Below are 27,500 nucleotides of genomic sequence, written 5' to 3' on the forward strand. Positions count from 1 at the left end.
TGCAGTCGTCTACATGCGTGTACAGAGTGGTCCAGTTCTGACCGTCCTTCGACACCTGAAACACCCAGTTCCTCAGTGCAGAGCGGCCATAACCCCTGCAGGAGGAGGAGCAGAGGAGGGAGGTGAGGAGGAGCAGGAGAGGGAGGAGCAGCAGAGGAGGGAGGTGAGGGAGGACCAGGAGAGGGAGGAGCAGCAGAGGAGGGAGGTGAGGGAGGAGCAGCAGAGGAGGGAGGAGCAGGAGAGGAGGGAGGTGAGGGAGGAGCAGCAGAGGAGGGAGGTGAGGGAGGAGCAGGAGAGGGAGGAGCAGCAGAAGAGGGAGGTGAGGGAGGAGCAGGAGAGGGAGGAGCAGCAGAGGAGGGAGGTGAGGGAGGAGCAGGAGAGGGAGGAGCAGCAGAAGAGGGAGGTGAGGGAGGAGCAGCAGAGGAGGGAGGTGAGGGAGGAGCAGGAGAGGAGGGAGGTGAGGGAGGAGCAGGAGAGGAGGGAGGTGAGGGAGGAGCAGCAGAGGAGGGAGGTGAGGGAGGAGCAGGAGAGGAGGGAGGTGAGGGAGGAGCAGCAGAGGAGGGAGGTGAGGGAGGAGCAGCAGAGGAGGGAGGTGAGGGAGGAGCAGCAGAGGAGGGAGGAGCAGGAGAGGAGGGAGGTGAGGGAGGAGCAGGAGAGGGAGGAGCAGCAGAAGAGGGAGGTGAGGGAGGAGCAGGAGAGGGAGGAGCAGCAGAGGAGGGAGGTGAGGGAGGAGCAGCAGAAGAGGGAGGTGAGGGAGGAGCAGCAGAGGAGGGAGGTGAGGGAGGAGCAGGAGAGGAGGGAGGTGAGGGAGGAGCAGCAGAGGAGGGAGGTGAGGGAGGAGCAGCAGAGGAGGGAGGTGAGGGAGGAGCAGCAGAGGAGGGAGGTGAGGGAGGAGCAGCAGAGGAGGGAGGTGAGGGAGGAGCAGGAGAGGAGGGAGGTGAGGGAGGAGAAGCAGAGGAGGGAGGTGAGGGAGGAGCAGCAGAGGAGGGAGGTGAGGGAGGAGCAGCAGAGGAGGGAGGTGAGGGAGGAGCAGGAGAGGAGGAAGGTGAGGGAGGAGCAGCAGAGGAGGGAGGTGAGGGAGGAGCAGCAGAGGAGGGAGGTGAGGGAGGAGCAGCAGAGGAGGGAGGTGAGGGAGGAGCAGCAGAGGAGGGAGGTGAGGGAGGAGCAGGAGAGGAGGAAGGTGAGGGAGGAGCAGCAGAGGAGGGAGGTGAGGGAGGAGCAGGAGAGGAGGAAGGTGAGGGAGGAGCATCAGAGAGAAAGGAGGAAAGGGAGGAGTCAGGTTGAGGATGACGGCGAGAGGAGGAGCGAGGAAGAGGAGGATGTAAAGAGAGAGGAAGATTGTTGTAGTTTGCGTGGTTATCTCGCCACAGGTAGACGTGTCGGCGTGGCGTCCTACCTGGCGTGTCTCAGGGTGTACGCCGAGGGAATGACCCAGAGGCCGAGGTCCACAGCGAACCAGGCGTTCTTGTCGTCGTTGGTGTGACAGTTGAGGGCGGAGCTATCGCGACTCAGGATGTCCTCCAACCTCCCGTAGGGGAGGTTACGCCCCTCTGATGATGTCACGACCACCAGGCCGTAGGCCGCGGGATTCACCCACTCGTAGGCGGTCCTGAAGACAGCAGAGAAGAGGTGTCACTAAAACTACAGATTAGAAGCTGCAGGGTCTCAGTGCACGTACAAGATGAAGCTTTACAGGAGCAGTCTGTCTCTCTGCCCCCTAGTGTTTAAAATGGGTACTGCAGTCACAGATACACCGCTGCTCTTACTTGGCGTTGGTTCCGACCCAGTAGATGATTCCGTTCTCGTCGAAGTCGTGTTGGTGTCTGAAGGTGAAGGTCTGACCTTCCCTCAGCTTCCTCACGAAGACGAAGGACGAGCGCTCAAAGTCGTACCACTGCTTCGCCACCTGGAGGAGCACACGGGTTAAAACGATTGGCGCCGCTCGTTTGGACTGAGCTGAAGGTGAAGGTGGTCTTACCATCTTCAGCAGGTACTGTTCCAGAGACTCCACAGTGGCGAGCGGTTCCATCTTCAACATGCGACCCGTTCGGTCGATCAAAGCCGTCTCGCCCGGCGCCCGCTCCAAACGGAACCGCAACCTCCTCGTCAAGATCTGATCAAATCAAACACACAACGTTAGGTTTCCAAAAGAGGTGCAAGTAACCAGAGTCAGACCTGAACCCGGATCACGCTCTGACCCACCTGCAGGTTGTATGAGGATCCTGGAGTGTCGTACAGGTGCAGAGGTAGACGTTCTATCGACTCCAGGACCGCTATCAGTTTACGGATTAAGGCAACAGCTGGTCGGCTGCAAAGACACAAACAAGAACTGAGTCAGACATCAGCCAAGGGAACCAGGACCAGGACCCAGTCTGAAGACCTGTTAGCTAGGACCAGGTCCCAGTCTGAAGACCTGTTAGCTAGGACCAGGTCCCAGTCTGAAGACCTGTTAGCTAGGATCCGGACCGGGTCCCAGTCTGAAGACCTGTTAGCTAGGACCAGGTCCCAGTCTGAAGACCTGTAACCAGGATCAGGACCCAGTCTGAAGACCTGTAACCAGGATCAGGACCAGGTCCCAGTCTGAGGACCTGTTAGCTAGGATCAGGACCAGGTCCCAGTCTCAAGACCTGTTAGCTAGGATTAGGACCCAGTGTGAGGACCTGTTAGCTCGGATCAGGACCAGGTCCCAGTCTGATGACCCGTTAGCTAGGATCAGGACCGGGTCCCAGTCTGAGGACCTGTTAGCCAGGTCCCAGTCTGATGACCTGTTAGCTAGTATCAGGACCGGGTCCCAGTCTGAGGACCAGTTAGCCAGGTCCCAGTCTGAGGACCTGTTAGCCAGGTCCCAGTCTGAGGACCTGTTAGCTTGGTTCAGGACCAGGTCCCAGTCTGAGGACCAGCTAGCCAGGTCCCAGTCTGAGGACCTGTTAGCTAGGATCAGGACCAGGTCCCAGTCTAAAGACGTGTTAGTCAGGATCAGGACCAGGTCCCAGTCTGAGGACCTGTTAGCTAGGATCAGGACCTGGATCTGGACCTGGATCCAGTGTTCACCTTTCATCGTCTTCATTCTCGCTGAAAGCCGCCTTGAAGACGTTGATCCTCTCCATTAAAGGCTTACAATCATTCTTCAGGTCCAGGTCGACGCTCTGCAGAGAAACACAGGACACGTCTTACAGCTCGGCCTCGTGTGACTGCAGCGTCACAGAGTCATAGTGAGACGCCTACATTGTTGAGGACGGTGAACAGGGCCTGGACCAGACCACTGCTGCACATCTCATACGGAGAGATGGTGTTTTCATCCTTCAGGACTACGATCAGGTTCTCCAGAGCCGTCTTCATCAGGTCCCTCCACGTGTTCTCTCCTTCAATACACTGTGAACACACGGAGGTCAGACAGCGCCTCGGGACAGTCAGCTGACCGTCAGCCATGACGCGTGCTCCTACCTGTCTGTTGGTGTGCAGCTCCCAGGAGGACTCCAGCTGTGTGGAGATGTTCCTCAGGGTGACCACCACCCCTCTGGGCATGCTCTCTACGGCTTTGAAGTGGTCGTCGTACAGCTCCCTCGCCATGCTCTTCACCTTCTGCTTCGTCTTCTCCAGCTTCGACTTCAGCTTCCTGCCTCTCTTTCCTGTCCAGCCCGTCACAAACTCCGAGCCTGTAAACACACGGCCAGCAGAAACCCAGAGATCAGACAAAAGACAGCTGGACCCCAGGTCGTTGTTTTTAATCCCTGCTGTGAATATTTCCTTCAGCTTGGTGGTGCGTTCAGGGGACTTCTGTGTTTCTGTATGAACCCTGCTGGTGAGTTAAAGCTATCTGTTACACACACACACACACACACACACACCTAGCGAGGTCTCGGCGGTGAACGAGTGTTTGGTTCCTCTGTTGGACTCGAAGACGAAGCCGGGCAGGTCCTCCTTCAGGATGGTGGCCTGCTGTCCGTCTGAGTTGTGGATGGCGATCTCTCCGTCCTTCAGGCAGGTCAGAGACCAGTTCCCCACGGTGAGCTTGGTGGGGCCCACGCTGGACAGGATGGGCTGACTGGCCGTGATGGGTTTCACCTGACTCCTCGCACGCTGCAGCTTCTCCAAGAACTCGCTGCGAGACTCTGAGCACGGAGAAGGAGAGAAGTGAAGGCGATGAGGGAGAAGCACAGAGGAGACCACAGATCAGTGTGTGATGTTTGTTCATCGTACCGGAGCTGTCCGAGCCGCCCTCTGGACTCCCGCTGGAGTACATGGTGGCCAGCTTCCCGTCCAGGATGAACCTGAACCAGCCGTTGGAGCCGTTGGAGAGCTCGAGAGCGGCGGCGTCGGACCAGATGTAGAGACAGTCCCTCCCTCTGATGATGGACCAGTCCTTCCAGTGATACGGCTTCCCCTGCTGGATCTCCCTGGCGTCCTCCTGCGCCTCCTCCTCCTGCACACAAACATGCTTCACTCGTACAGATGTTTCATCATTCATCCCCTTTCACGTTCCCTCCCTCTCCTCCGCTCTCTTTACCTTCTCAGGTTTAGCTTCGTCCTCGTTCTCGTCGTCTGACGCCGGTCCGGCCAGAGTCGACACTTTGTTGATGACGCCGAGGCGAGCGAGCTGGTCGAGGAAAACGTCTCCACCTTTATCCACCAAATCTCTGATGATCTGCAGAGCCAGCAGGTGGCCGTCGTCATCGTCCTGAGACGCACACAAAGAGGACAGCTGTGTTAGCTCTGTGTGCGTGTGTGTGTCTGTGAGTGTGTGTGTCTGTGAGTGTGTGTGTGTGTGTGTGTGTGTGTACCTCCTGGTCGAGCACAGTGGCGGTGATCTCCACCAGCACCGTGGGGAGGTTGTGTCCCGTCTCGCTGTCACACACCTCCTTCAGCAGGACTTCACTGCTGTAGTGAACCATCTTCCTGATCAGAGCCAGACTGGCTTTCCTGAACACACACACACACACACACACACACACATTAAAACACACACCTGGGCCGTCAGTATAGCAGGACGTCACAGTGTTGATGAGTTTGGTCCAAATATAACATGAATCAAGAAACCATTTTGGTGTGTGTGTGTGTGTGTGTGTGTGTGTGTGTGTGTGTGTGTGTGTGTGTGTGTGTGTGTGTGTGTGTGTGTGTGTGTGTGTGTGTGTGTGTGTGTGTGTGTACCTAATAGAAGGCAGCATGGTTTGCTGAAAGGTTTGTGCAAAAACAGGCAGAAGTCTCCTCAGATAGATGGGAGCCATCTCTGGGTCTCCTTTGGGCTCGATGCCCTCCTCTTCCTCTTTGTTCACGTCCTTCTTCTTTTTGTCATCGCCCTTATTGACCGGACACATCCAGTCACCTGGAACACACACACACACACACACACACACTTTACAGTTTTGTTACGTCGACATAAAGGTGGCGGCGCTGCAGAGCGTTCACTTTGTTTTTCCCGTCCTCTGATAGCGACAGACTGGGCTAACACTCACCAGGGGACTGCAGTATGGCCACCACCTCTGTGTGTCCTCTCTCCCTGGCCTTGTCCAGAGGAGTCTTCCCGTCCTCGTCTCTCAGGTCGGGGTTTGCTCCGTGACGCAGCAGAGTCTACACGCCACAAAAGCAGACAGCCAATGAGACGCTTCGACAGACAACAGCAGGTCCGTCAGCTGGATGGTGTGTGTGTATTCTGCGTTACCTTGGCTACTTGTGGGCGTCCGAAACAGGCAGCGTAGTGTAGTGAGGATGACCTCTGACCTCTGTTAACGTCCGCCCCCCTCTCACATAGAAACTCCACCTTAAGAAGTGATTCAAACAAACAACCGTGAGTCAAACTGAAGTCAGAGGGAGGAAGCGCCCGAGCAGCTGTGTGTGTTTGTTCTTTACCATTTCCTGTGTGCCGAAAGCTGAAGCCCAGTTCAGCAGCGTCTGCCCGACGTCGTCCATGAAGTTCACCTCAAACGCTGCAACACAAAGAAGGGGGGGGGGGTGTTAATGTCCCCGCTATCAATGTTTGCTTCTCTTTCATGATTTGAAGATATCAGCTCTCAAAGCTGCTCAGAGTTTTAGCAGAAGTACGAAGTCTTTACTTCCTCTTCTATGAAACTTTGATATCGCTGGAAAACAAACGTCTTTATTTATACTTTCTCACCAAAAGCTACGTTTTCTTATTCTCAATGTTACATTTGAACACATCATGACATTATATCTGCTTTTTTCACATGATAGTCATTTTACTCAGCTGACCTTGAATGCACCACACTGTAACTGTATCTCGTTTAGTAAACCAACAAACCTAAATTATTGTTATTGACTAACGAGGCGTTCGAGGACCAACGAGACGTTCGAGGACCAACGAGACGTCCGAGGACCAACGAGACGTCCGAGGACCAACGAGACGTTCGAGGACCAACGAGACGTTCGAGGACCAACGAGACGTCCGAGGACCAACGAGGCGTTCGAGGACCAACGAGACGTTCGAGGACCAACGAGACGTCCGAGGACCAACGAGACGTCCGAGGACCAACGAGACGTCCGAGGACCAACGAGACGTCCGAGGACCAACGAGGCGTTCGAGGACCAACGAGACGTCCGAGGACCAACGAGACGTCCGAGGACCAACGAGGCGTTCGAGGACCAACGAGACGTCCGAGGACCAACGAGACGTCCGAGGACCAACGAGACGTCCGAGGACCAACGAGGCGTTCGAGGACCAACGAGACGTTCGAGGACCAACGAGACGTTCGAGGACCAACGAGACGTCCGAGGACCAACGAGACGTCCGAGGACCAACGAGGCGTCCGAGGACCAACGAGACGTCCGAGGACCAACGAGACGATAAAGGACCAACGAGACGATAAAGGACCAACGAGACGATAAAGGACCAACGAGACGATAAAGGACCAACGAGACGTTCGAGGACCAACGAGACGTTCGAGGACCAACGAGACGTTCGAGGACCAACGAGACGTTCGAGGACCAACGAGACGATAAAGGACCAACGAGACGATAAAGGACCAACGAGACGATAAAGGACCAACGAGACGATAAAGGACCAACGAGACGATAAAGGACCACTTTGACCTTCTGATGGCACTCTCAGAAGGTCAAAGTGGTCAGATGAGGTGCTGATGGTGAATCCTTGGTCGACGCCCCTTCCTTCTCTCACAGGTGCGTTCAGAGTTCTTACCTCCGGTGTCGATGGCGTCGATCAAAGCGTCCGTGTCTTTGCTGCGGATACAGTCGATGAGCTGTCGGTGCGATCTCTCTCCTGAACTGTCCAGGCGTCGCAGGCCGGGGATCCGACCCGTCGAGCCGGCCGTGGATTTGGGCAGCGCCTTCCGTCCCTCAAACAGGAGCACGAGGAGGAGGTCCACAAGCCGCATGGTGTCGAGCACGCAGCGCTCGTCTCCTCCCAGAGCGGACTCCATGGAGTCCGGCAGCGCTGAGCGTAACAGGTCCTACAGAGGAAAGGACAAACAGTCGTATGAACTTCATTATGGAGAACATTCTTCACGTGTTCGAGGCGCGTCGACTTACATGTGTAACGAGTGGCGACCCCCGGCACAGCGTGGACAGCAGGCTGACGATGGTCGACACCTGGTTGCTCAGTTTGGAGTCGGGGGCTGAGGGGGCGGAGCCGGTCGAGGTCCTGCCAGGCTTACAGGAAGAGGCGGGGCCTGACACTGTGCCACCGGCAGCCGCCATACGGGACAGCAGCTCCTCTGTCAGGCCATGTTTGGCTAAAGGGGCGGGGTCCACGCCACGACGAGTGAACCTATCGGCCAATGAGGCGAAGCAGCGTAGCGCTCCATCTGAGACCTGCAGGACCGAGACGTTAGAACCTCTGAGAGAAACAGGAAGCCGCTGCAGACTAAGCTCAGACCGCTCACCTGGTGGTCCTCATGTTTGAGGAGGCTGGACAGAGACTCGACGCAGGTCTCCAGAGACGAGTCTTGAGGCTCCATCTTGCTGCAGAGTCGGGACACGACGGCCATGGCTGAGTGCAGCGTGTCTTTGTGAACCAGGTGACCGCTGTCTCTGATGAAACTCAGCACGCAGTTCAGACCGCCGGCCTCAAACACGGCTCCAGACTCCCTGGTGCAGATCAGCTCCAACACCTACGAACACAAGAAGCCATGAAAGACACGACGTCACCGTGTGCTTCCTCGTTAACCCTTTCCACCCACAGCTTCTCCTGCAGCAGTGAGCTGCAGCACGTTCTGCTGAGCCAATAGGAGCAGGCGTGTGACGTTATATCCTGTTACTGCCGCACGATGCATAGGCGACCACCAGCATCTCTGTGCACGTAAATAAACGGCGCCATTGTTTTGTGTTCTCCGCTCTGATGTTGATGGTCGTTTTGTTGGTCTACACGCAGCGCTGATATAAAATACTGTCATTATAGCGCCGTGTGGCAGACTCTTAATTCATCCGTCACTGCCGCCTGGTTGTTTTACATCAGGAGGCCCCGCCCCCTCAGACAGCGATCGTCTCGGGCTGTGTGAAGCTACATCTTAATTTGTGTGAAGCTTGTGAGTGAGAGCGCTGTGACGTCTCTCCTCCTCACAGTCACAAAGAAGACATTCAGTCCAGACTTTCAGGATGTGGAGCGAGATCAAACGGCACCTGATAAATAAAAATAGACGAAGTGATCGGACGGCATCAGCTGACAAAGACTCTGACGTCTGATCACAGAACACAACTGTCCTGTGAGTTTTAATAAGAAACCTCTGGAAGCACATGGTTTGAGATCTGCTGCCTGTGGTGTGACACACACACACACACACACACACAGGAGCAGCTGAGATGTGTGTGTGTCAGCGTGTCCTGGCCTCCTGCTGTTATCTCTCTGACACAGGGTGATGACACAGCAGCAGAGAGAGAAACTCTCAGATTATCACAACAACTTCTTGCAGTGAAACAAGAAGAGGCGAACGCTTTAATCAGCTTGTAAACGCTCCTGTTCTGTCTCAAGGCTGCATAACAACAGAGATTATTCTGATCCCCTCTCAGGCTCGAGCCAGGGCACAAAAACTCCACCACTCAGTTCCTCTGCACAGCCTGCAGCCTCTTCAGTAGATGTTGCTGTCATGCAGGGAGTGCTTCTCTTACCTTGACACACTGCTCAGCCAGGTCTCTACTCGTCCTGTTGTTGAGCTCCACCACCACCAGCCGGTTGCACAGCGCCTTGATGGCCCCGTCCACCCCCACGATTCTCCGGGTGCACTCTGCCGACACATCCAGGTAGTAGGTGATGGCTCGGGCCGTGACCTCCAGCACGTTATCCGGGGCACTCTCATCCAGGAAGATCTTACAGAGCGCCGGGAGGAAGGTCCGAGGAGGACAGCTGCAGACAGAGAAGAGGGGTGGGGGGTGGGGGGGTCACAGTCAGCACACGGACCACTTGTCCACACTCGCCTCATTCAGACAGAGAAGACTCACGTCTCGAAGCAGCGGTCCACGTTGTCAGACATGAGCAGCAGCATGCAGAGCTGCTCCAGAGCGATGAGCTGCATGTCCCGCTCATCGCCCTGACCCATCTGGAGCCACTCCAGCAGGGTGTCCGGGTCCACGTCCGCCATGATGGCTAGCCTACAGGGACAAATGCCATAAACGGTAAATACAGAGGCGAACCCCCCCCCCCCCCACAGCATGAAGCTGCTCGCAGTGGAGGAGGAATTCAGGATGCAGCAGCTCCTCATAGATGCTACATTATTAGCTTTGTTTGTGTTCATAAAGAAAAAGCAGCAGTAAGAAAAGCTGCTAATGAACCGGCCGCTCCAAGGTTAATTAATCGAGCTCTGACGTCATCATCACCTGACCTCTCACCTGGCTCCCCGTTGGCTACCCGCTCTGGCTCAGCGCCCAATCACTGCTCAAAGTTCTGTCGCTGTTTGGGACTCATCCAATCACCCGGACGGAGGGAGAGAGGAAACAAGGACGAGCAGGAGGAAATCACACGCTCACAGGGGCTTCTGGGACATGTAGTCTCTTCCCCTGCAGACAGAACAAAGGGAGGAAGTGAAGGACGGATTTAAATAACTGGCAGAGAAACAAAGAGGTTATAAAAAAACAACTCTATATTCAAACAAGAACTCAAATGAATCTATCCATCGTTATTGACAGACAGGGCACAGGATACTTCCTGGAGAAGTGCAGCTTGTGGCCCTTTAGATAAGCTGGGCAGAAGTGTTTCTGCAAACAACAAACAGGGCACAGGATACTTCCTGGCTGACTGGAGTTTGGAGCTTTTACTCATTTTGAGAAGTGGACCGTTGTTGGAAGAGAGCAAGCTGTTCATGGAAAAGTCTTTGGACAGTTTAAACTCCTGCACAGCTGTTGCTTGTGTTTAGTGAGACAGGGTGGTGACTAGCTCCTGAAAGAGTGCAGCGTTTGTTAAAGCAGGCAGTGGATAATCACTGGGTGACCACAGACCTCGTCCTACTTGGTGAAACCAGCCGTCATTAGCGTCCCATTTTCATGAATCCTGACTGCTCCACTTCACACGATACAGCAGCCTAAATAAGCTTCTTAACTGGATATTTAAATGACTCTAAAATCTGGAATATAACTCACGTCTGTTATTGAAAGAGAAAAACTGTTTAAACTTCCTGCGTGACGTTTTCCATCGTGTGGCGTTTGCACTCCTGCTCGCCGAGCTCTCAGGCCGACTCCACTGATCACTTATTGACTTTCATCAGAAGAGCACTAAGTTGATTTACAGAGCAGAGAGGAAGCAGCGCTGGCAGCTGCTCTGTGTCACTGTCTCTCCCAGCACAGCGTGCCATCACCTTCCAATACACAACAATGGAGATACGTGTACTCTGATCACGTCAGGTCACACGCACTGATGGTGGGCGTGTCTCAGCATCACCGCAGCCTGCTCTCAGCATAAAGAAGACAGGCATGAAGAGTGCGTCTTATAGAGCGCACATCACAGCAGATCAAACAGGACGGCTGCTCCATGACAGGCAGAGGATCGTTCCTCCACAGCTGACTCTGCAGGAGCTCCACTCACCAGCGTCACCATGACAGCTGAAGACGCTCGCATGTGTCAATACAAGCAGTGAAAAATATCTGAGCCGCAGCTCGTCTCTGAGTGTGTGTGTGTGTGTGTGTGTGTGTGTGTGTGGTGTGTGTGTGTTTGTGTGTGTGTGTGTGTGTGTGTGTGTGTGTGTGTGTGTGTGTGTCTGTCCCAGGAGCTGGACTCTGATGTGGTTTTCCTCTCAAACAGACGTGAAGCTTTTCTGAAGCTCAGAGGTTTTAACCCTTCGTTTGCTCTGACAGCCAGCTCAGTGCACAGACAGTATGCAGATGTGAGGCAGACGAACAAGAAAAGCTGGAGGAGGAATGACGTCCAAGAAAATGTCTCATCAACAACACCTCGTGAAGAACTTCATTTAAAAAGGTACCAGCACAGGCCAATCAGACAGCTCCTGATCGGATCAGGAACTCTGATACAGCTCATATCAACATGCTCGGACAGATGCACATCAGTCCAAAAGTGACTCAAGTCTTTCAGGTTGGTTTGGGGGGGGGGGGGGGGCTGTGCACAGATGTCAGGCTGCTGTAGGAAACATATCTACATTTAATAAGAAGAAGGTTTGACTGTGCAGCTAGAAGGAGGAGGTCATTAATGAGCGCAGACTCCTGGTTAAAGCAGCTGAAAGTCCACATGTGGAAGACTCAGCTAAAGACCAGGATGAGTCCAGACCAGGTTCCTTACAGGCCCATGTGGGTGACAGAGCTGTGGCGATAACAGGAACTGTCAGATTCACTTTAACTCATACAGTTTCTTATCATTTATTACTCGCTGTTTAAACTTCAGCCCAAGAAATCTTCAGCTGCTCCTTTTCATTTGGAGAGCGTCTGAAGCACGGGCTGATCGTAACGTTTCGTTTAAGGCCTCCCCTCTCATTGATTACTTCTTTCATGTCGGATTAACCAGGAAGACCAGGAACCTTTGGAGGAGCACAGAGTCTCCCGTGCAGGCTCCGGGGTCGCTCTAAGATCTAAAGACCAGAGTGTAAAGCGAGAGCCGGTTAATTTTAGGATGGAGATGAAGTGGTGACTGAAATACACGATTCATGTCCCTGACCACGCCATGCAGCTCCACACACGAGCTACTGCACACAAACGGCTCTATCCGCCGCCATATCCCTGCAGCACAGCATGCTGGGAGTCCGATGGGTCCGGGTTAAGTTGATTAGGTCCTAATTTGAAGCCAAGCAGCTGACTGTCTGTCTGTCGGGATAGAACCAGGCTGTGCAGGACAGATCCTCTTATCAACAGATTAATCATCACAACTTGCCAGCTAGAGTCCTGCCCCCCCCCCACAGCAGGACTGAAGGGCCAACGTGTCCCTCAGTCAGTCACAGGCTTTAGTTGTCACCTCTTTAACCTTTCGTAGTTTCAACTCTCTCAGACCAGATTGTGGTCGAAACACACTTTCAATTCCTCATGGTAATGGGGGGGGGGGGGGGGGGGGGGGGTTCCTCCAACAGACAGATTCAATCACAAACAGAAACCAACAGCAGAGTCCAGACAGAGGAGAAGCATCTCAGATTGTGCCCCCCCCCCCTTCTGACACAAGGCTTCCCCTGCAGGACTTTCCAGAGACGTTTACCAGACTCTGCTCCGGTTTGACTCCTCTTGTTCGAGTGAAGGCTTTCTGCAGGTTTCAACACATGCAGCCTTTCAATAATGAAACCGCCATCATTGGAATTCATCGTCTGCAGACCGTCTACACTGCACAAATATGTTGGCACATTTAGGTGCTCAAAAAAATTGCCAATGTTTTTGTGCGATGTGTGCCTGCTATTTTAGATAAACAGGAAAGAGCCCAGCGTACATGGACGAGAGAGAGAGAGAGAGAGAGAGACACAGAGAGAGAGAGAGAGAGAGAGAGAGACAGAGACACAGAGAGAGAGAGAGAGAGACAGAGAGAGAGAGGAGAGAGAGAGAGACAGACACAGAGACAGAGAGAGAGAGAGAGAGAGAGAGAGAGAGAGACAGAGAGAGAGAGAGAGAGAGAGAGAGAGATAGACAGAGAGAGAGAGAGAGAGAGAGAGAGAGAGATAGACAGAGAGAGAGAGAGAGAGAGACAGAGAGAGAGAGAGAGAGAGAGAGAGACAGAGACACAGAGAGAGAGAGAGAGAGACAGAGAGAGAGAGAGAGAGAGAGAGACAGACACAGAGACAGAGAGAGAGAGAGAGAGAGAGAGAGAGAGAGAGACAGAGAGAGAGAGAGAGAGAGAGAGAGAGAGATAGACAGAGAGAGAGAGACAGAGAGAGAGAGAGAGAGAGAGAGAGAGAGAGACAGAGAGACAGAGAGAGAGAGAGAGACAGAGAGAGAGAGACAGAGAGAGAGAGACAGAGACACAGAGACACAGAGAGAGAGAACTAAAAGGTGGATGGCTCTGTAAGAGGCATGTTTGTACGGTACAGTGATGCTGTCAGGTGAAGCTAAAGCTAACTATCAGCTAAATTTGGATTCTTTATTTAGTGGAGGAAGGGCGTGATGCTCGTCTGTGTGCATGACACACTTTAACAGAAACTAAAAAGACATGTCTATTGGATGAGTGTTGTGATGATGTTTCCACATTGACCTGTCTGTCTGTGTGTGTGTGTCTGTCTGTGTGTGTGTGTCTGTGTGAACAAACCTTTGCATGAGAGTTCAAACTAGCACAACGTCCCAAACAGACGGAGCAGTTAGCAGTGAACCAGAGAAGCTAACACACACACAGTTAGCTGTGTGAGCCACAGTTTCGTCATCTGTCTGAGCATAAGGAGCCTAATTATTTCATCAGACACAAATCAACATAAGAGGATAGAGGAGGGACATGTTACAGGCAACGCTAAGCCCTCCAGCAGCTCGCTGACTAGCGTTAGCAGTGAGCTTCACTTACACACAGGGTTTGATGACAAACTGTAAGGCTGTTCTTCTCTGCACAGCTCGCCTCATAATCATCAGCCCCGTTTAGCCGGACATTTCAAGTCGGATTTCTGGGACATTCTGAGTTTCACCTCATTTCCCAGGACTTACATTGGTCAGCTCTTTTCAAGGTTTTTCAGGATGTAAGTGTAAACCTGGTACATTTTCACCAAATCAAATCAATCCCCAAAAAGACAATACAAGACCTTTAAAACCTCTCAAATCAGATATTTCATTAACTTACTATAGCATTAGCATACAGTCTATAGTGTAGCTGATAGCATTAGCATACAGCCCATATTTAAGGGTAGCTGACAGTGTTAGCATACAGTCTATATTAAAGTGTAGCTGACAGCGTTAGCATACAGTCTATATTAAAGAGTAGCTGATAGTGTTAGCATACAGTCTATATTAAGGTGTATCTGATAGTGTTAGCATACAGCCTATATTAAAGTGTAGCTGATAGTGTTAGCATACAGTCTATATTAAGGTCTATCTGATAGTGTTAGCATACAGCCTACATTAAAGAGTAGCTGATAGCATTAGCATACAGTCTATATTAAAGTGTAGCTGATAGCATTAGCATACAGTCTATATTAAAGTGTAGCTGATAGCATTAGCATACAGTCTATATTAAAGTGTAGCTGATAGCATTAGCATACAGTCTATATTAAAGTGTAGCTGATAGCATTAGCATACAGTCTATATTAAAGTGTAGCTGATAGCATTAGTATACAGTCTATATTAAAGTGTAGCTGATAGCATTAGCATACAGTCTATATTAAAGTGTAGCTGATAGCATTAGCATACAGTCTATATTAAAGTGTAGCTGATAGTGTTAGCATAGTCTATATTAAGGTCTATCTGATAGCATTAGCATACAGTCTATATTAAGGTCTATCTGATAGCATTAGCATACAGTCTATATTAAAGTGTAGCTGATAGCATTAGCATACAGTCTATATTAAGGTCTATCTGACAGCGTTAGCATAGTCTATATTAAAGTGCAGCTGCCGCAAACATGGATAGTTGGCATATATTTTGTGTATTGTTGAGTAGTGTGTATATCTTGAAGAATAATTTATATATGTTGTTGCATAGTGTGTAGTGTTGAAGTGTGTTTGTACAGAGCACTTTTGTGTATTTAATGTACAGTGTAGTATAGTGTATAGTGTTGATTAGAGTGTAGTACAATATTGTGTAGTTTAATGTATATAGTCTTGTGTAGTGTGGAGTACAGTGTTGTGTATTGTGTACTGTTGTGTAGTGTAGTGTAGTATAGTGTTGTGTATTTAGTGTACATAGTGTTGAGTAGTATAGTGTTGTGTGGTATAGTGTAGTGTACATAGTGTTGTGTAGTACAGTTTACATAGTGTTGTGTAGTACAGTTTACATAGTGTTGTGTGGTATAGTTTACATAGTGTTGTGTAGTACAGTTTACATAGTGTTGTGTGGTATAGTTTACATAGTGTTGTGTAGTACAGTTTACATAGTGTTGTGTGGTATAGTTTACATAGTGTTGTGTGGTATAGTATACATAGTGTTGTGTGGTATAGTATACATAGTGTTGTGTGGTATAGTGTACCCAGTGCTGAGTAGTATAGTGTTGTGTAGTATAGTATACATTATGATGTGTAGTATAGTGTTGTGTTGTAGTGTTGTATAGTACAGTATACATAGTGTTGTGTAGTATAGTGTTGTGTTGTAGTGTTGTATAGTACAGTATACATAGTGTTGTGTAGTATAGTGTTGTAATGTTGTATAGTACAGTATACATAGTGTTGTGTAGTATAGTGTTGTGGTGTATAGTACAGTATACATAGTGTTGTGTAGTATAGTGTTGTGTTGTAGTGTTGTATAGTACAGTATACATAGTGTTGTGTAGTATAGTGTTGTATTGTTGTGTGGTATAGTACAGTATACGTAGTGTTGTGTAGTATAGTGTACATAGTGTTGTGTGGTATAGTATACATAGTGTTGTGTGGTATATAGTTGTGTTAGTTGTATAGTCTAAATAGTATTGAGTAGTATTGTTGTGTTATGTAGTGTTGTATAGTATAATGTACATAGTGTTGTGTAGTGTGTAGTATAGTGTTGAGTAGAGTGTAGTACAGTATTGTGTAGCGTTTAGTGTAGTGTGGAGTACAGTGATGTGTATTGTTAACTGTTGTGTAGCACAGTGTTGTGTAACACAGAGTTGTGTAGTGTTGTATAGTATAGTGTTGTGTAACACAGAGTTGTGTTGTGTAGTACAGTGTTGTGTAGTACAGAGTTGTGTTGTGTTGTGTAGTACAGTGTTGTGTAGTACAGAGTTGTGTAGTGTTGTATAGTACAGTGATGTGTATTGTTAACTGTTGTGTAGCACAGTGTTGTGTAACACAGAGTTGTGTAGTGTTGTATAGTATAGTGTTGTGTAGTGTTGTATAGTAGTGTTGTGTAGTGTTGTATAGTATAGTGTTGTGTAACACAGAGTTGTGTTGTGTAGTACAGTGTTGTGTAGTACAGAGTTGTGTTGTGTTGTACAGTGTTGTGTAGTGTTGTATAGTATTGTGTTGTGTAGTACACATGCTATATAATATTTACTTGTAAAAACAGCGTATGTTTATATTTCAGCTTAATTTAAGTGTTAAATAATGTATATAATCAATGTTAAAGTCCATATAGTGTGTCCGTAGTGGAGCACAGTGTTTTTGTTACAGTTTAATGTGAAATTGAAGTCTTTAAATGTTAAACATGTAATGTCTTTTAAAAATAATATAATGCTACTCAGTTAGCCTGCTAGCACCACGCTAGCTAACCTGAATGCTAACTTTAGCCTAAATAACGGCAGCGTCCTGCGGTTTCAGTGTTTAAAAACAGAATTAAATACCGACAAGAAACCCGTTTCTGTTACCGAGCAGATAAACTACGTGTCGGTGTTTAGTGGAGGAAGTATTCAAAGTGTTACACTGATGGAAACGTTACATTTTAGTTAAACAGCTTTATGTGCGGCCTCCGACAACAACCCCAAGCCGCGGAGCTCGAGTTCCGGGAGAGCCGGAGGGCCGCAACTCAGACTCAGACACCCGCCACAACCGACACCGGCCCAGGTTCGCTTACAACAGCGGGATCGGTCACTTACCGTTTGTTCTCCTCGGCGCGGAGGAAGGAGTTACGATCCTGTCGGTCCAACTGAACGGCGAGGAGCTGTGTCTGTCTCGGGTTAATTCAAGGCGTTCCCATTTCTCCAGAACGGCTGTAAAAAGGTCAGAGTGGACGGCGAGGCGATGAACCGAGCGGAGCCGAACACAGCGGACTGAAATGGAGAGCTGAGCCGAACACTGCTGCCGCGTTCACGAGCTGAACTCGAGCTCGGAATAAAGAGATACCACTGCACACCTTATTTTTTTTTAAGTTGTTTTGCTTTACTTGTCCCGCATTTCAACAATTTAAACACACACAAACATCCTTCTATCTATCGAGATATATATATATATATATATATATATATATATATATATATAATTCACTATGTGTGTTTGTGTGTGTGTGTGTGTGTGTGTATATATATTTATATATATATATATATATATATATATATATATATATATATATATATATATATATATAGTGTGTGGTTATATATAGTCAGGTTTTGGTCTTGATCAACCGCAGTCTCTTTCCACAGAACAGGAAAGTGCAGAGTGAGAGAGGTCCAGATGCTTCATTTTTTAGACTCCGACATCTTAAAGGTCATGGTGAATATATCTCAGAGTAATATCTAATTTTTATTTATTCTCCTGTCAAACTAACAAAACACAAAGAGAATGACACTTTTACATTGAAGTAGCTGCAACTCGAACTTAACTCACCTCTTCTTAACATTCAAATTTGTCCATTAATTTGTTTTTGTTTACTTGTCATTGCAGAGATCAGATCATCTAGTCATTATTACAAACACAATAAATGTTCTCTATTCTTTCATAATTTCGGTGTGGTACATTCTAAGATTGGAGCAGGATGAAGCCCTGAAAGCTCTTCATCACGCTTCACGCTACGTTCTAGAGTTTCCGATAGTCCCTGAAAGCAGCATCCGCAGGTGATGCAGCAGACGCCGGAGGGCGCTGCAACGTGTTTGTTTCTGTTAGAAAATCAAGTTACCAAGGTGTTACAGGACTGATAAAACACACACACACGTTCCAATGTTTTTTAAATTAAATTTAATGTATTTATACTGTTTCACATGATGTCATCTTCAATTATTGAACTTCTACTTTTTTTTATCCCCTTCTCCTTTAAAAAAAAAAAAGACAAATATTTATGGTTATTATGTTGGCTACTTTAAAATACATTTTCTCTGCTTCTTTCTTAAAGGTCTCATCTCCTCCTCTTCATCATGTGTGTGAAGTGTGTTCATGATCATGTCTATAAACCCCTCTATTTCAGCCCTGCTCAGAACAGGCTGTTTCTGTGTCTGTAGCTTTAAATATGTAAATGAGCTGTGTCTGGCCACGCCCCCTCTCTGGAAGGGCTCGGGTGTACTCGCTGCTTTCTGGCTCCATGTCCTATTGTTTACGGTGAGAAGGCAGACTCAGAGGGCAGAACAAACACCTAGCTGTGGGAGTGTCACCCACCTGGGGGAGGGGCTACTGCCCTTTGTGATGTCATGAAGGGAACATCTCCAAACGGCCTGTTTGAGAACACATTTTCTGAAAAGTGGAGCAAGCAGAAGACGGAGAGGATGCTTGCATGCACGAGCCCACATACGAAGCGTGAGCTGAAATCAGCTTGTGGACCAATGGAGTGAGGCGTTTAGGGTTAACCCAGCTGTTAGGAAACAACATGTAGAAACACACACAGTGGTCGTTTTAGTGCAGGTGAATCTTTATTGATTTTTGTTTGATGACATCATGAATTGTTTGAACATTCACATTCAGACGATTAAATCTGGACATTCTACACGACGTGATTATGTAGTGTTTGTTAAACTAAAGTGCTCTGGTGACTTAAAGTGTCCCTCACAGGCCACCGTATCAGACCATCACAGTGTTGTTAAATCATCACTCACTATAAAAATAAAGTTCTGTTCACGATGCGTTCACTGTCCGACTCCTCCGATGGATGTCACATTCACTAACCCAAACCGAGCGTCCGACTGCCGCTGCTCGTTTACTTCAGTCGTACCTGGAGAGCCAGGTGGGAGGAGTCAAGCTGTCCTGTGATTGGTGGACATCGTTTCTGTAATCAAACTTTCTAGCAGGAGCCGGCTTCTCTAAAAGACGCTCATAACAAATGTTTCAGGCTTTAAAAGTCTGTTTGAAACTTCTCAGCCACCGTACATTTCAAACTTTGATGTATTAGAGTTGTCTGATTGTCGTCTTGATGCTGCTGTTCACGCCGTTTACAGCCGTAAACGCAGAAACCAAACGTTCAAACGTTAGTACGTGTTGGTCAGGCTTCACGTCTGAAACTCAGACCAGTCCACCATCTTTAAAGTCAGACTTCATCCCAGAACAATGAAAATCCCTCATCCCACTGTCAGCCAATCACTGTCGAGTTTTTAACCTTTCACCTGGAACAGGCTTCCCTCCCTCACAAACAGGACTGTCACAGATCTCTGTACTGATAAAGTTTGATTCAAATATTTACAAAGTTCTAAAAACTCTACCATGAACCTACGGCGTCTGTAGTGTCGTTAACATCAAAGACTGTTGATACCTTTTTGTTACCACGGCAACAGGAAGACAAGTCGAGTCGCACCCAGTCAAGAGTCATTAGTCGTTTTTTAAATCACACACACACACACACACACACACACACACACACACACACACACACACACACACACACACACACACACACACACACACACACACACACACACACACACACACACACACACACACACACACACACACACACACACACACACGTTTATTTCCTGATCAGACGCGGGGCGAGGAGGACGAGGGTTCGAGTCGTGATCAGTTGGCGGTAGATTTATTTTGATTTACGGCGGCGGATTGCTCCGATCAGGACCCCCCCCCCCCCCCCCGCCATGACATTCAAACTCACAGAGGGCGGCTTGAAACCGCCCACAGACTTCATGACTGCAGCGGATCCACCAACTAATCATTTTGTGGCTGAGACGTTGCTAACGACGGCGTGCAGCTGCTCCCACCCGGGTTCTGAACGCCACGTTTCTCTGCAGCAGGAAGATTAACGATTGGATGCTTTCAAACCTGTGATATGGAGAGACGTTAAAACCTGATCTACATCGTCCCTGCTGCTGCTTCCTTCCAGACACGATCAGTCGATCACTGATGACATCAGACGCTCTATGAGGGCTCATCAGAGTGTTAGCAGCTGTTAGCGTGACGCTGACGGAGAAGAGTGATCAACAGTGACGTGCAGCGTGTGGAACAACAGAAGGACACGCCGCCATGTTGGAGGAGTCCTGATGACATCACAGATTGTAGTCCAAAGAGGAAGTGATGTCACAATGTGTCTTTCTTGTCTTCTGTCATCCTTCCAACGTGTCGGCGTGCGTTGTGCATTCTCCTCAATTTCATGACTGACACCAACAGTCCTGTTTTCCCAGGGGACAGTGAATGCAGCACGGTGTGTCACGCTGACGGCTGTCTTACAGGAAGTTGGTCTTGAGTGTGATGCTGGGGGAGGACTTGGCGCTGCTGCGGGGGTTGGCGCTGCCAGCTTTAGCGTTCAGACTCTCCTGGTTTCCTTTGACGGCGGCTTCGAGACGAGACTTCAGGTGAGGAGACGACGCGATGAGAGACCTGAGGGACACAAACACAAGTTCAACTTCTTCATGTCAACCTGACGACTGCAATCTGATTGGAGCAGAGAAGGTAGGCGCCTGCAGTACCCATTTTAAACACCAGGGGGCAGAGCTACAGACTGCTCCTTTAAATATATAATAAATAAACTAGATTTTTCGTTTCACCTGAAGACGGCTGAGTGCTGGGGGCCGAGGCGCATCAGGTCTTTGAGCGCCGCCTCGTGCAAAGCACGGGACGCAGCGGGGGCGGAGCCAAGAGCGTTTTCATCCAGGAGGAAGGAGATAAGGAGGGGCAACAAGACGGCCACCAGCTGAGGACCTGCAGACAGAAAACAGAGGCTGTGTTCATATCCCATGATGCATTGGGTCTGTTGATCCGTCAAACATCAGAGATTGATATGTTTGAGGACGTGGACTCTGAAGGAGAGGAGACGTCCTCTTCATCACATAAACTCACGCTGGGACTCGTCTGCAGCCTGGATCAGCGCCTCCATGGCTCGGACTCCCTCCAGGACTCCCAGCAGCTCCTCGGGACTCTGAGGACGACCTTTCTCCACCCTCTGAGACACAGCGTGATGACATCATCAGCAGGATCAAGACATGAACATGGACTCAGACTCATCAACGGACAGTTCAGTACCTGGAGGAACCGGACCAGCGGGGGTCCGAGGGCCTGGATGTAGGGTACGGCCACGGTGGGCGGAGCCTGAAACACTGAGGTCAACAGCTGGTAACAGCGACTCACAACCTGCAGAGAGAGAGAATCTTCTATCAGGGGGATTCTTCACGTGTCGCAGGTTAAAGTGGGAGGAGTCTGATAGAAACACCGGACTGAACAGAACCCTGAGCACACACAGTGTCTGTGACTGACCAGCGGGTCCTTGGCCTCCATGCTGGCGGTGAAGCGCTGCAGACTGAGCGCGTGCAGAGGCCGGACGGTGCAGACGTCAGGACCGGCGGAGAGCAGGAAGACGGTGAGAGCGGTGAGCAGACTCACCTGATCCACCGCACGCTCTCCTGGAACAGACAACACACATCAGGATGCTTCATCTGTGTGTGTGTGTGTGTGTGTGTGTGTGTGTGTGTGTGTGTGTGTGTGTGTGTGTGTGTGTGTGTGTGTGTGTGTGTGTGTGTGTGTCTCTGTGTGTGTGTGTGTACCTGCGTCCCACAGCCCCAGCAGTGTGTTCAGAGCAGATCTCAGCAGAACGTTCCAGGCTCCTCGGCTCTTCTCCTGTCGGCTCATCGGACACGTCACGACGCACTTCAGCGCCTGAAGAGCGGCCTGGATCACCACGCTCAGACCGGCCCCGCCCACCGAGACTGCTGCAGGGGCTGCTGGGAAAAAAAGAGCAGCGTGACTCATACTCTTATCTCTCTGCATCATCATCCTCACACCATCTTCTCTCCCATAATGCCCCTCTGTGACCACGTGTGTGTGTGTGTGTGTGTGTGTGTGTGTGTGTGTGTGTTACCCGTGTGTGTGTGTGTGTGTGTGTGTGTGTGTGTGTTACCCGTGTGTGTGCTGGGCTGGTGGACCAGCTCTCTGAAGACTCCCAACAGCAGGTAGAGGACAGTTGGGAGAATGGACACACTGCCTGCAGACAGACGGACTTTGATCAGACTGAACTACGGGAGCCTGTGAGGGACAAACATGATGTCATGCTCTTACCTTCAGGAGAGCAGACGGACGGCAGCTCAGAGAGGACACACAGCGCCGAGGCCACAAGCTGACAGTCGCTGTCCGTCAAACTCCAGACTGAACCCCCAGGCCCTGAACACACACACACACACACACACACACACACACACACACACACACACACACACACACACACACACACACACACACACACACACACACACACACACACACACACACACACACACACACACACACACACACACACACAGTGACTCATACAGTTCACCTTCTCTTCCTCAATAGGCTCCTCCTCCTCCTCCTCCTCCTCCTCCTCCTCTTACCAGTGGGACTGGTTCCGGCCAGTTTGGGGCTGAGCTGTGGAAGTTTCCGGACCAGCACACAGAGGCAGAGCTCCAGCGCTCCAAACACCAGCGAGCGTCCGGGAATCAAACCGCCGGTGTCCCGACCCTCTCCGAACTCTGGCAACGTCTCCTTCTCAGCCGCACCGTCGTCCACTGTGGATCGATAAAGTTTGATTCAGACTCAGGGACGAGGATCGAGCGCTATCATCTCCAGAGCAGAGCGTGCTCACCTTCAGCGCTGTGGCGTTTCTCTCTCACGTGCTCCTGAGCGGCCGCCACGATCTGACGCAGCAAATCCAAGACGGCGAGTTGGACGCAGAGCGACTCCCTGGTGACCATGAGCCTGTGGAGGACGCTCAGCAGCTCCACGCTCAGCGCCTGGAGAGAAGCTCGTTTAATACAGGACACGTCACCCCGTCCACCAGCTCCCAGCTCCGTGTCCATCTCACCTGGTCGTTTCCAATCTTGGCTCGAGGCCAGGAGACGTCGAGGAGCGCCTGCAGAGCCCGCAGACAGGAAGTGATGTTCTCCATCTGTCCGTCGGAGTGCGGCGAGCACAGGAACTCCACGCTGATGCCTGACAGGAACATGGGTTTATTCAAGCACAGAGCTGCAGCAGCATGGAGGCCATGTGTTTGTAAGTTCTGTACCCAGTATGAGATGAAGTCTGTCTGAGCTGATGTCCTCAGGACTCTTGGCCCCGCCCCCGGCGTGTCCCATGGAGGTGGGCGTGGCCGGTCTGGACAGGTTTGCAGGTGAATCGTCTGGCATTAAGAACCCTTCAACACAAACAGGCTGTCAAACATCTGCATGGTTCCACCGCTCAGAGAAGAGGGAGGAGGACTGACCGGTGCTGTGCAGCCACAGCGAGGTGGCGTGCAGGATGGGCGCCCACGAGCACGTGTAATGAGCTCTGGCCTGCTTCAGCGTCTCTGCTGTGTAGAAAGAACCTCCTGCAGGAGAAACACTTCATTACTTTAAAGAAGACTCCTCCTCCAAAAGCCCCGCCCACTCCCTGCAGGATGTAGTGTGTACGTTTACTGCAAGCTAACATACGCTAGCACAAGCTAACCACCGGTGTTTGTCAGCTTCCTGTCCAACAGGAAGTAGACCAACTCCACGTCCCACGACTAGATTTTCTCGTCAAAGAACAACAAATGAGCAGAGTCAGAAACGGTGGGATGTGATTGGTCGTACCTGTGTCAGGTAGCTGTGAGGCGAACTCCTGTGGGAGCGTCAGCAGAGCGTAGTCCTGCAGCGCCGCCAGCCACAGGCGGCTTAGTGTGGACAGATCTGATTGGACCAACTTAAGAAGGCCCTCCTCTCTTGACTCGCAGCCTGAGCTGTCATTGGCTGAAGCAGAGACGGACAGATCAGTCTTCCAATCAGGAGCTTCCTTCTGTGCGCTCCTCTCCACGGCCACGATGTAAACCTGAGAGAGGGGAGGAGTTTCAAACACGCCACACCTGGATCACGCCTCAAAAACATCAAACGGAAACAGTCGCCCACCTCGGCCCACGCCTTCAGCACAGCCAGCGTTTCCATGGTAACGGTGGCCTCGCTGTACAGCTGACTGCGGGTGTCCCTGCCTGACTGGACTTTAGCCAATGAGGACGCCAGAAGCTGGTGGACTCGCCGCAGGTCACGCAGGTCGCTCACCACGCCGCTGGCGATCCAGGCGCTGCACACCTGAGGGAAGAGGATGTGGGAGGAGCTTATGTTTAGTCACCTGGAGAGCAGAAGGAGTCGGCACACAGCAGGTGAGAATCATCTACCTGACAGGCTTTAGCTGTGACGTCAGGAGGAGCATCTGCAGAGAAGGCTGGTCTGAGAGCAGCTCCAACCTGCACACACACACACACACACACACACACACACACACACAGAGACACACAGAGACACACACACACACACACAGAGACACACACACACACACACAGAGACACACACACACACACACACACACAGAGACACACAGAGACACACACAGAGACACACACACACACACACAGAGACACACACACACACACACACACACAGAGACACACACAGAGACACACACACAGAGACACACACACACAGAGACACACACACACACAGAGACACACAGAGACACACACACAGAGACACACACACACACACACACACACACACACACACACACACAGACACACACACACACACACACACACACACAGAGACACACACACACACACACACACACACACACACACACACACAGAGACACACACACACACACACACACACACAGAGACACACACACACAGAGACACACACACACAGAGACACACACACACACAGAGACACACAGAGACACACACACACACACACAGAGACACACACACACACACACACACAGAGACACACACAGAGACACACACACACACACACACACACACACAGAGACACACACACACACACACACACACACACAGAGACACACACACACACACACACACACACACACACACACACACAGAGACACACACACACAGAGACACACACACACACACACACACAGAGACACACACACACACACACACACACACACACACACACACACACACACAGAGACACACACACACACACACACACACACACACAGAGACACACACACACACACAGAGACACACACACACACACACACAGAGACACACACACACACACACACACACAGAGACACACACACACACACAGAGACACACACACACACACAGTGTTAACTCTACACACACACACGTCTCTCTCTTTACTGGAACACGATGGCGTGCTGCTCTCACGGTGGCGTGCTTACGTTGGCCTGGTACTGCTCCAGGATCACGTGACCCGGGAACTCTGGTTCTGGGATGGTGGAGAAGTGCCTGATGATGACCAGCAGGGTTTGAAGCCCTGCCAGGCGCAGCTGGTCACTGTGATCTGTCGCCGCCATGAACGCCATACGGACCAGGTCGCCAAGATGGAGGACCAGGAAGTCTGTGGACGGACAGGTTAGTGGTGAGGGGGGGGTAAGGGGGGGGGGGCCTGAACTTTGGCTGTGATGGGTCTTACCTGTGGACTCGTGCAGGCGTCTCTCCTGAGCTAGCACCATGTCAAAGTGGGCGGGGTCAGCGCTCTCACACTGAGCGATGATGCGACAAACGCACTCCATGGCGAAGCGGCGCGTGGCCCAGCGCAGCGCCGTGAACGGACCGCCGGACTCAGAGCGAGCCTTGAAGGCAGACGAGTCGTCGTCTCTGCCGGGGTCCGCCTCCTCCTCGTCCTGACTCGCCTCGACGGGAGACGAGCAGTCTGAGACAGAAGACGGATCAGGTGACCACGCTGTGACACGCCGGGATGAAACACGTAAAGGGTTAACGTCCTCAGACTCACCTGTGGTCGCAGACAGGACGTCCTTGCACAGTTTCAGCCAGTGTCCCAGTTTCCCGCTGGTGGCGCTGGATGTCATCATGTGGACCAGAGTCTCCTGGATGTCCCTCCTGAGACCCGGGTCTGACTCCCGGTCCAGCAGGGTGAACAGAGCGCCCTCCAGTCCCACCTCCTTTATGGTCACGTCTGGACAGGAGCGCAGACGTCAGTGTGTGCAAAACGTTTCCTGTCAGCTGACTTTAAAGCGCTCAGGGTCCCCACATGTGCAAGTCTGATCTGATTGGTCGGCTGATCTGCTCTCTTGTAATTGGTCAGTTGTTAGGTTTAGTTCTCTGATATGTCCCGCCCCTTTTACCATATTAGGAATGCTACAGTCAGTCCGAGGGGAGCTTGCACTCGCTACAACGAGCCAATGGGCTTGGATCAGTGACATCATGGGTTTGTGATGTCACAGACGGGGGGGTGGGGGGGGGTGCTGTGAGACGACAGGAAGGGCTCGATACACGGTCACGTTTGTGTTCATCTCACCCAGCTGACTGTTGTCTCGTCTCGGCAGCTCTTTGACCAGCGTGACGGCGTGCTCGCAGACCTCCACGGCCTCCCGCTGCACCAGCTGACGAAGACACGCCACCACGGCCCGACGCAGACACAGGTAGGAGCTGCACAGGTGGGCCTGAGCGTGCACACACACACACACACACACACACACACACAGAGAGGAGTCGTCACGTGGTCACCAGCTCTCTGACAGCAGGATGTTACATGCAGGTAAAGACGGTCAGTGTTTCCTCCAGCAGGAAATATCTCAATCTGTCAAATATCAAAGAACAACAAGGAAGCTCAGTGTGTCTGTATGAAGCTCAGTGTGTCTGTATGAAGCTCAGTGTGTCTGTATGAAGCTCAGTGTCTGTATGAAGCTCAGTGTGTCTGTATGAAGCTCAGTGTCTGTATGAAGCTCAGTGTGTCTGTATGAAGCTCAGTGTGTCTGTATGAAGCTCAGTGTCTGTATGAAGCTCAGTGTCTGTATGAAGCTCAGTGTCTGTATGAAGCTCAGTGTGTCTGTATGAAGCTCAGTGTCTGTATGAAGCTCAGTGTCTGTATGAAGCTCAGTGTCTGTATGAAGCTCAGTGTGTCTGTATGAAGCTCAGTGTCTGTATGAAGCTCAGTGTCTGTATGAAGCTCAGTGTGTCTGTATGAAGCTCAGTGTCTGTATGAAGCTCAGTGTGTCTGTATGAAGCTCAGTGTCTGTATGAAGCTCAGTGTCTGTATGAAGCTCAGTGTCTGTATGAAGCTCAGTGTCTGTATGAAGCTCAGTGTGTCTGTATGAAGCTCAGTGTGTCTGTATGAAGCTCAGTGTCTGTATGAAGCTCAGTGTCTGTATGAAGCTCAGTGTGTCTGTATGAAGCTCAGTGTGTCTGTATGAAGCTCAGTGTCT

The 27,500-nt window shown here is 50.8% G+C and overlaps 2 protein-coding genes across 2 annotated transcripts in view; both read right to left on the reverse strand.

The window, feature by feature from the left end:
* hectd1 (HECT domain containing 1) overlaps nucleotides 1-17,246 on the reverse strand; it is a gene marked incomplete at its 3' end in the record, with an annotated part of 20,175 nt that extends 2,929 nt beyond the window's left edge. Inside the window, exons 1-23 of the mRNA XM_079369244.1 lie at nucleotides 17,018-17,246; nucleotides 9,793-9,960; nucleotides 9,406-9,555; nucleotides 9,076-9,310; nucleotides 7,854-8,081; nucleotides 7,501-7,782; nucleotides 7,151-7,421; nucleotides 5,848-5,924; nucleotides 5,660-5,758; nucleotides 5,454-5,568; nucleotides 5,149-5,323; nucleotides 4,782-4,920; nucleotides 4,508-4,678; nucleotides 4,201-4,423; nucleotides 3,849-4,112; nucleotides 3,445-3,656; nucleotides 3,226-3,372; nucleotides 3,052-3,146; nucleotides 2,203-2,308; nucleotides 1,979-2,113; nucleotides 1,767-1,906; nucleotides 1,397-1,609; nucleotides 1-95 (exon numbers count right to left, since the gene is read on the reverse strand). The exon at nucleotides 1-95 is cut by the window's left edge and continues 16 nt beyond it. Coding sequence (XP_079225370.1) covers nucleotides 1-95; nucleotides 1,397-1,609; nucleotides 1,767-1,906; nucleotides 1,979-2,113; nucleotides 2,203-2,308; nucleotides 3,052-3,146; nucleotides 3,226-3,372; nucleotides 3,445-3,656; nucleotides 3,849-4,112; nucleotides 4,201-4,423; nucleotides 4,508-4,678; nucleotides 4,782-4,920; nucleotides 5,149-5,323; nucleotides 5,454-5,568; nucleotides 5,660-5,758; nucleotides 5,848-5,924; nucleotides 7,151-7,421; nucleotides 7,501-7,782; nucleotides 7,854-8,081; nucleotides 9,076-9,310; nucleotides 9,406-9,545 — 3,562 coding nt within the window. The 5' untranslated portion in view covers nucleotides 9,546-9,555; nucleotides 9,793-9,960; nucleotides 17,018-17,246. The remainder of the gene's footprint in view (nucleotides 96-1,396; nucleotides 1,610-1,766; nucleotides 1,907-1,978; nucleotides 2,114-2,202; nucleotides 2,309-3,051; nucleotides 3,147-3,225; nucleotides 3,373-3,444; nucleotides 3,657-3,848; nucleotides 4,113-4,200; nucleotides 4,424-4,507; nucleotides 4,679-4,781; nucleotides 4,921-5,148; nucleotides 5,324-5,453; nucleotides 5,569-5,659; nucleotides 5,759-5,847; nucleotides 5,925-7,150; nucleotides 7,422-7,500; nucleotides 7,783-7,853; nucleotides 8,082-9,075; nucleotides 9,311-9,405; nucleotides 9,556-9,792; nucleotides 9,961-17,017) is intronic.
* Nucleotides 17,247-18,741: 1,495 nt separating this feature from the next.
* heatr5a (HEAT repeat containing 5a) overlaps nucleotides 18,742-27,500 on the reverse strand; it is a gene marked incomplete at its 5' end in the record, with an annotated part of 26,173 nt that continues 17,414 nt past the window's right edge. Inside the window, 21 exon segments of the mRNA XM_079369245.1 lie at nucleotides 18,742-19,263; nucleotides 19,338-20,672; nucleotides 20,840-20,993; nucleotides 21,132-21,234; nucleotides 21,315-21,422; nucleotides 21,546-21,691; nucleotides 21,833-22,009; nucleotides 22,186-22,269; nucleotides 22,344-22,445; nucleotides 22,658-22,831; nucleotides 22,909-23,056; nucleotides 23,128-23,255; nucleotides 23,329-23,457; nucleotides 23,527-23,631; nucleotides 23,876-24,110; nucleotides 24,188-24,367; nucleotides 24,454-24,522; nucleotides 25,494-25,672; nucleotides 25,748-25,987; nucleotides 26,069-26,251; nucleotides 26,594-26,738. Of these exon segments, the coding sequence (XP_079225371.1) occupies nucleotides 20,519-20,672; nucleotides 20,840-20,993; nucleotides 21,132-21,234; nucleotides 21,315-21,422; nucleotides 21,546-21,691; nucleotides 21,833-22,009; nucleotides 22,186-22,269; nucleotides 22,344-22,445; nucleotides 22,658-22,831; nucleotides 22,909-23,056; nucleotides 23,128-23,255; nucleotides 23,329-23,457; nucleotides 23,527-23,631; nucleotides 23,876-24,110; nucleotides 24,188-24,367; nucleotides 24,454-24,522; nucleotides 25,494-25,672; nucleotides 25,748-25,987; nucleotides 26,069-26,251; nucleotides 26,594-26,738 (2,943 nt within the window). The 3' untranslated portion in view covers nucleotides 18,742-19,263; nucleotides 19,338-20,518.

This window comes from Symphodus melops, assembly GCF_947650265.1.
Source record: "Symphodus melops genome assembly, chromosome: 19".
NCBI lineage: Eukaryota > Metazoa > Chordata > Actinopteri > Labriformes > Labridae > Symphodus > Symphodus melops.